The sequence below is a fragment of the Phaethon aethereus genome (assembly GCF_964289735.1).
Source record: "Phaethon aethereus genome assembly, chromosome: 5".
In the NCBI taxonomy this organism is placed as follows: Eukaryota; Metazoa; Chordata; class Aves; order Phaethontiformes; family Phaethontidae; genus Phaethon; species Phaethon aethereus.
The window spans coordinates 66,577,631-66,585,621 of NC_138579.1; the positions used below are offsets into that span (position 1 = coordinate 66,577,631).

At 44.5% G+C, this 7,991-nt stretch overlaps 1 protein-coding gene across 1 annotated transcript; it reads left to right on the top strand.

Annotated features, from left to right (window-relative positions):
* Positions 1-5,690: 5,690 nt before the first annotated feature.
* Positions 5,691-6,812, top strand: FANCF (FA complementation group F; the record flags this gene model as incomplete). The annotated part of the gene is given in 2 exon segments (XM_081999882.1): positions 5,691-6,787; positions 6,789-6,812. Coding segments are annotated over 2 exon segments (1,116 nt in total). The 5' UTR covers positions 5,691-5,695.
* Positions 6,813-7,991: the final 1,179 nt, after the last annotated feature.

Below are 7,991 nucleotides of genomic sequence, written 5' to 3' on the forward strand. Positions count from 1 at the left end.
CGATCAGCGTATGCCAGACTCACCGTGCTATCCTAACAAGCATTAAGAGGTTTCGGGGGAAGTCCCCCTGCTGACAGATATGCCTTTTGTACGGTCTGAGGCTCACGCTGATGTACAAATTCGTAGGCTCAATACCTTTATTATGCAATTTGATCATATACTTGTTCTGTTCTCATTCCAAAAGCCCACCACAGCCTTGCTAGTTTTTGAGATATGAGAGATTACATTGACAAAAAAATTCTAAGGACTTCACTGGAAGTTATGGAAGGAGTGACAAGGTGTGCCAGTACAGGATTGACTAATAATCTCAGTTTTCCACAAAGTTTCTTGCAGAAATAGGAAGAAATTCTGCAAGAATGGTCCACAAGTTCAGAACAACCCTATGCCTAGCATGCAATTTGAGGCAGCCTAAGCAAACCTCCTTACAGTTAAAAAGTGCATTTTAGGGCCAGAAATTTAGAAGATGATCATTCATCTCTCTATATTAATTTTTGTAATTTGAAATAACACTTCCTACCCAAGGAAAGGCCATTTTAGAGTTTTATAATGCTAGGTATACTGAGTAAACGGAGTACTAAATTTCTATTCAGAAGAAATAGTTATAACCATATTACAGGCAACATGACTTCTTAGAGGAAGGAAAATACAACAATGGAATCCAGACTTCTGGCTACTTCGACCAATTTTGCTTCAAAACTGATATTCCCTGCCAGGGTGAATTTTACTGGCTCCATAACCAGAGTGAAGAAACTCACTACTTCCATGAAACTTCATATGAGTCTTTTACTTTACTTCTCAGCTTAGATAAAACAGTACAGTAATTCATACAAAATGCAGGGCTTGTGAAACTGTTTTGTGGTGCTTCGCTGAAAAGTGGGCTTGTATTCAGGGAGCTGTGGAAATGACTTCGCAGATTCTGTATCCAATAGACGGTTTTCTTACTTGCTAAACAACTTTCTTTGCTATGTATCTTATCAATCAAAAGCTGTAACAGAGAAATATTTACCACAGTTTAACACAACAGTAGATCAATACACTCAAAGACTCTTTTCTTATTTTAATGCTCATTTTGGAGATTAAAATAAAAGATAGATGTTATTGGGGGGGGAGAGGGAGAAAAAAAAAAGACCCAAAACCCACAACACAAGAAACACTGGCTATCCCTGTTCACAGTGTTGTAGCTGCTTGCAAGATGCATTTAGCAAAGACCTTAAACAATCCAATGTGTTACAGTTGTAAATCTGTGCTCTAGCCTATCATACAATATATGCCCTGTTCTCTCTTCTGCCTATTTTCTTCTTTGCTTTTAAACCAGATAAAACAAAGAGGTTACTTTTCAGTCTATGTAATGAAGGGGCAATTCTTCAAAAGAGTTAAAAAATGCTGCTTAAACATATTTCCCCATTCTCCATAGAAAGAAGCCTCATGCACTTACACATACAGTCTGTATGACTTTCTTTCAGATATCTTTCTGGGTTCCATTTCTTTTTAGTAAAAAAAAAAATAAAGGGACTGCATAGTTTATATGAGATGAAACACACAGCCAAATGCAGTCTAAAACAGTATGAAAGACTACTACAACAGTCATTAATAGGAGAAGCAGGTTGATACTAAACAACCAAAGACCTATGTGAGGCCCAGATGTGAACTTTCAGTTTTTCTCTTAAAAAGTAATCAAGCTAAGCAGGAAAACACCCCCCCTATCAAGCTATCTGAAAAAACATTCACAATTCCATCTCCCATCTCTGTGTTCTTACTGTGTTTCCTGATATCCTGAGCCAGTCGTTCCCAACCCCTTCCCCAACATAAACTCTCTACCTTACCACCTGAAGTCTTGCAGCGCTTACCTCCTAAGTATCTCCCCACTATCCCATAGCCATCCCTCAGGTAGAAAACCAACTCAGCACTATACAGAGATTTTTAAACAATATCTACACAACTCAACAATACTATCAGGTAGCAACAAACTTAGCATAAGTTGACAGGCAACAACCACAAAATGCAAACATTGATGCTTAAAAATCTTGATGTTGGTAGGCAAAATCCTAGGACTACTTAAGCTAGTACTAAGATTGATCATAGAAAATGGAGCACTAGCACTTTAAAGTTATAGGAAAATAACTCACCTGTGAGAAAGAAACTAAGTTTGTTCAATTTAATTTGATTACTACATGGCACCAGCATCAGCAGATCAATCAACAGATAAATAGATTCCAGTCTTACAGGGGTACCAGAACACATTCTGAGAGTGATGAGGCTCTTACTACAAAACTTAGAGTAGAAAGGGAGCTCTTTCAATACTGAGTGTGGAAAAAGAATTACCATTTTTAAAGGGTATTGTAGTGTAACAATTTATTACATGAATTATAACTGTCTTAGTGTTACCTTGTTTCTTTTATTTGTTCTTTAAATCCATCTTCTAATGTTCTCTTATGCAGAACTCTGCTAGTTCTTCAGATCAGGCTCTATTTTTCATTATATGCATCAACTGTGCCCCATCATGACTGGAGACTCCAAATGCAGCTGCAATACCTAGAAATACATAATATTTCTTTTCATGAATGATTTCATTACAGCCTTGTCAGCCTGTATCACCTTGATGAAAAAGACTACTAGCTGATATTTAGACTTTTCACCCTAATTTGAGACAAAATCAAGTGCTGAAATACTCACAGTTTTTTGTATAATGGAAATTCCATTTTTCAGTCAGCTCTACAGAGACTCATTAGAATACACAGGCCATCTTCCTTCACATGCAAGAGTATTCCAGATACAGTATTACTTGGTAGTTTTTTTCCAGTCTAGTTAGATTTTCACAACCTGTTTTTTTTAGTTTCCTCGTGCTGCAAATGTGATTATTTGATTTCTTTCAATTGTAACATACAGAGACACTCACAGGATATAAACCCATATAGTTCATCCAATAAAGAAAAAGAACAATAATGTGTAAGAGTTCTTGTGAAAAGTTTTCTGACGTAAAGGGAAATATCTCCTCTTCTTCGTGACATAGAGCATATGCACTTCCAAAAACATCCCTCACTAAAATAGAACATGGGTCTGGCATTCACTGAAACTGTTCTCCTCCTCCTGTATGCCACAGCACGTAATTCTAAGAGATGCTGTATTAAAACTAACCGAGAGACCAAGGTACATAATATGTAGTTATATTCCAACCACTTCAGGTTTCTATCACTCTTCCATTGAAGTAAAGCATTAAGTAAAATGTCCCAAAGTGTTACACTTAGTTGTCTGTAACTGAAGAGTTTGCGTGTTCCATCTTCTTTTTAATGTAATTAGTTTATAATATGCTTTGGAGTATATGGGCATGGCAGATACTAGGTAAGTACGAATTTAGTAATAACAAAAACAATTCCATTGTTAACAATGCAACAAATCTCTAGCCACCTGTATCCAATTTTATGTTTATTACTCCAGAAATAGTTAACAGAAATCTTAAAAAAGATTTGTCAGGAGAAAAACATCTATTTCAGAAGGATACCTTAAAATATATTGTACTCGTAGATTTCTGAGGGATTGTTATGAGTCCCTTCAACCAGAAGGGCCATAGAATTTCACTCTAGTTCCTGTATTAGGCCCTTAACCTACAGGTGATCTAGACCATCAAGTCTATAACCCCATGTTTATTTTAAATAGATGACTGAAATAAGAAAATAGAATAAGAGCTCAGATGAGAGCTCTGTTTTCTTGAGAGTACTTGAAAGAGATTTCCTAAACAACCATCCAGGGCAGCCCTGGAGAGGGTTTGAAGAGGGGAGACTAGTATCTAAACCCTTACTTAAAATTTTCTTACTTCCAAAATAAATCAAAAGAGAGAATAAGATGTGAATTAGAGAAGCCTGTCACCAACAGCTAGCAGCTACCTTTAGGACAGGGGTGTGTGGCTAGGGGACAAGGTCTGAGCATATTCCTAGCAAGGCATGGGACTCTAATGGCTTTAGTGGCTCTGTTCAGAGACTTCAGTTTTTCTTAGTGGAAAAGAGAGTAGCAGAAGCACGTTATGGGCCTCTTTCTTGTCTTTCCCCCATGTTAGTTTGAAGTCAGGTGTAACCTGGAGGCTGTAAGAGTTGTGTCCTTACTATCTAAACTAAAGAATACTTGCTATCAAGAGTCTTTGCACACTTACTCCATCACCCCAGAATGCAATTCATTTAGATAACAAACCCAGAGGAAACCATTTCCAGCACTAAGATGTCTGGAAAAAAACATGAGTTCTGCACAAGAGGAAGAGTATTATGGTTTGCTTTATGGTATTGTAGCTCACAACATTATAGTTCGGTTTCTGTTGCTGGTTCCTTCAATAAATTCCTGTCAAACATAACTTACTCAGCCAGGTGTTGCTCTTACCTTTCAGAAAGCCTTTCCCAAAATGGTTGCTCCGGCAGGCCGGCAGCAGGGTTTGTGTTGCCCCTCACTGCTGTCACCCAGGGGGTGGGCCACGGGGCCATCTCCTGCCAGGCGTGGGTGAGAGGGGGATGCCCAGCCCCGGGCACTACTGCAGCCAGCACTGCCCTGCAGCCCAGCTCCCAGCCCAGCTGATAGCACTGGGGGCTCACCAGGCCTCTCCGCTGCCTCCGTACCCGCTCAGTGGCCAGGATTATGCCCCGGGGCTCGTGAACTCCCCGAGGAGCATGCAGCAGCTCTCAAACCTACCAGCTCCAGCGCCCCGACGGCTTCCCGCCACTGCTTCGCCGCCTCAGGGGCAGGGGTGCAGGCAGCACCTGCGGAAGCTGCCAGAAGCCAGGCCGGTCTGCTCCATTCCACGCTGTGAGGGAGCACTGAGTGTGGTAGGTCTGTCGTGAGGATGAGGATGGAAGCAAAGGACCCATCTCGCACCTTTGAGGCGGCGGACATGAGGGAAATGCCCAGGAACAGTCACTCGAACAGGTAGGCTGCAGGCTATGCCTGATACCCCTGGCCTACCATGTAAAACTGTCCTTCAGCTGGCAGAGGCAGGAAAGGGAGAAGGAGTCACCTCTCCTCACTACAGCGAGAAGCAGTTATAACACGTTTCCACCATGCTGTCTGGGGGACATCTGTGTGTGAATCCCTGGCTGCATTGGTGCCCAGAAGGTCAGGGTAGGTGTTAGCCATTACCTCTGCAGGCAGCCAGAGGCCTACCACAGGTACCCAAGGGAACTGCTAATGAGCTACAAAGCTAATTAGTTTGTAGGTCAGCAGGGTGAAGCCCTGGCAGGGGACCAAGCCGCGGGCAGTGCTGAGGAGCCAGCCTGGCTCCATGCTGAGCTCGGTCATGGCTGCCCTCCAGGGATGAGGTGTACCACAGAAATTGGGAATTACCTCCAAATGTGGGACATGGGACATTTGCTCTTGAAATTTTACTTAAGGGGCATTTAGGAATATTCTTCTAAAGCTTATTCTAAGACTCTTAGCTGTTTGTTGGGGTTTTTTTTAACTTCTTAATCCTGCTCGGTTTTTAACGCTTTAATTCGGCTAAATTTCCCCCACCCTTCGCTGACAGATTAGACACAAGTGACTGAGACAGGCAGTCGTTTAAAATCGCCTTTAACGGCAAATTAATCCGCATCGGATTGACGTCAGAGCTACCCAATAGAGTTACAAATTCCCTCCCTCGCCGGTTCGGATTGGCTCTAGTTCCCGGCGGGAGGCGGGACTTCTGCTCAAACCAGTGGCGCCAAGGCCGGGGCTGGCCGTGATGGAGGCCGTGCTGGAGCAGGTGGAGCAGCTGCCTGCGCTTCTGGCCGTCTCCCGCTCCGCGCTGGTGCGGAACTGGGACCTCCTGACCCTCGAAAGGGCCCTGGAGTGGGCTCGGTATTTCCAGCACCTCCACGACCGCTTCCGCAGCCGACCTCGCGTCCGGGAAGCCCTGGGGCGGCGGCTGCGGCGGGGTCAGCCGAGTCCTCTGCTCGGCTTCCCCCACCTGGGACGCTGCCCGCAGCTGCTGGGCCTGGCGCTGCTGGAGAACAGTGCTCTGCCGCCCGCTGCCTGCCGCCGCCTGATCCACAGCCTACTGCAGCCTCCCGGCGCGGAGGCCGGCTCGGAGCTACGCAGCCTGGCGCTCCTCACCCGCCAGAAGGCCGCCTTCCGCCTGCTGGCGCTGCCCCGCGGCCTGTCGCCGCCGCCAGAGGGGCTGGAGCCGCAGGTGCAAGCGAAGGCGCAGCTGCTGCTGTGCCGGCTGTGGGAGGAGGGGCAACAGGCCGAGCCGGTTGGAGAGGCCGCGGGGCGGCTGCGCTGGCTGGCCGGTGTCCTGGAGCAGCTTCCTCAGCCCCGGGCCTTCGAGGTGGTGGCGGCGGCGCTGCAGCTGCTGAGGCAGGGGAGTGGTACTGAGCAGGCCGGAGGCAGGGGTCAGGATGGGACCAGCGTAGACGGAAACCAGGCGAGTGGAACGGGAGGTGAATGCGTTGCCAGGCCTCTGCTTTCCTGGCTGCTGGGGAACATGGAGCGATTTTCTGCCTTCTGCCTTTTCCTCCCGGGCTCCCTTCTTGCCTCCCTAGCTGGTTACTATACCCAGTTAAGCAGACCTTATTTGGACCTGTTAACCGCCTGGGGAAGCCGCTTGCTCTATGACCCCTTGCAGGGACGGTGGGTTAAAAGTTGTCTTGACAAAGCTGAATTGTCCTGGGAGGAGCTGAGGGAGCGCTTCAGCTGCCTGTGCCAGGGATCTGCGCTACTCAGGGGACAGACCCAAGCTGCTCTGAAACTCCTGAAGGCACGGGATGGAGACTATAAGGTCTGTGGCCTAAGCGTGTGGACTGACTTACTGATGGAAGTAGAGGAATGTCTGAGGAAAGCAGCAGAGCACTAATGTGTGAATGCAAAAGCAACATGAAAACTTCTGAAATAAATCTGCTTAACTGTATTTGATATGAAAGGCAAGGAAACCATACCTCACTTGGGTTGAAAACCAAGCATTGATGTGACTGCTGACCACACTGTTTCTGTCTGCATGTGAAGCCTTTCGGGGAGGCCTGGTGGTTTCTAGTAATTCCACTGTTAATTCTGGTCACTGCAAGAAATGTATTCCTTTTCAGTACTTGCTGCTCACCTAATAAAATGAAGAAAATGCTTTCAGTTTCAAATGTGGAATAAATAGCTTTCTGTTTAGAAAATATTACAGTTCAGATAAGGTCATGGTAGTTGTGTGTCTAACTGTTGGAGGCTGATGAAAAGCTCAAAGGGAAGGTGGCGTTTCAATGTGAAACCCCCAAATTCAGGGTTAATTGAGTGGTGACTTTCTTCATTGGGCTGTCTGCTCTGCTGGCCACTTCCATGCTTCTATAGCTCTTGCATGGGACTTAGCTCCTGGGTCTAAGTGAAGGTGAGAGAAAGCCAACTGGAAAGCTTATTGAAAAGTTCTAGAAGTAGAAGATTTTATTTGTTGCTATATTATATGCAAGTATTTCTTAAGAAAACTGCAGTAAAATGTAGGGTGTTCTGTGTGGCCTTCTTCCCTTTTCCGTAGTCTGTTACATGATTCTTATTTTTCTTTTGTGGAACAGAAGAGTGAGTGAACAACAAATTTTTTTATTAGATGACAATTTTTTTTCTACATTCTTTTATGTTTAATCAGTTTCTGTGAACAAAACTTGATCAGGATAGTTTCTATCTTACCTTATCACTGTCATTGAAAATCAGTTTTGTAATACAGAGGTAACAAGTTCACGTATATTTATCTCTGTAAGCTACAGCAAGAGCAGTGTGATAAGATAGACTAGTCAAGGGAGATGGGGGAAATGTGCATACCACAAAAATAAGTCTTCATTAATCTTTTGTGTGGAGTACCTGTCAAAGAGTTCTTGCAGCCCACAGTCTTACAGTTTTAAGATCAGTTGAGACATCTCTCTCTCTCTGCTCTGTTGCTGAAGTCCCTTTAGGAAGAGTTAGAAGGTGCTCTGCTTCTGCTTATAAGCTTAAAAAAACCAAACAAGATATTAAAAAGTATACGTTAGATTGAAGCTAATTATAGTAGCCTGTATTACGACACAAAATAG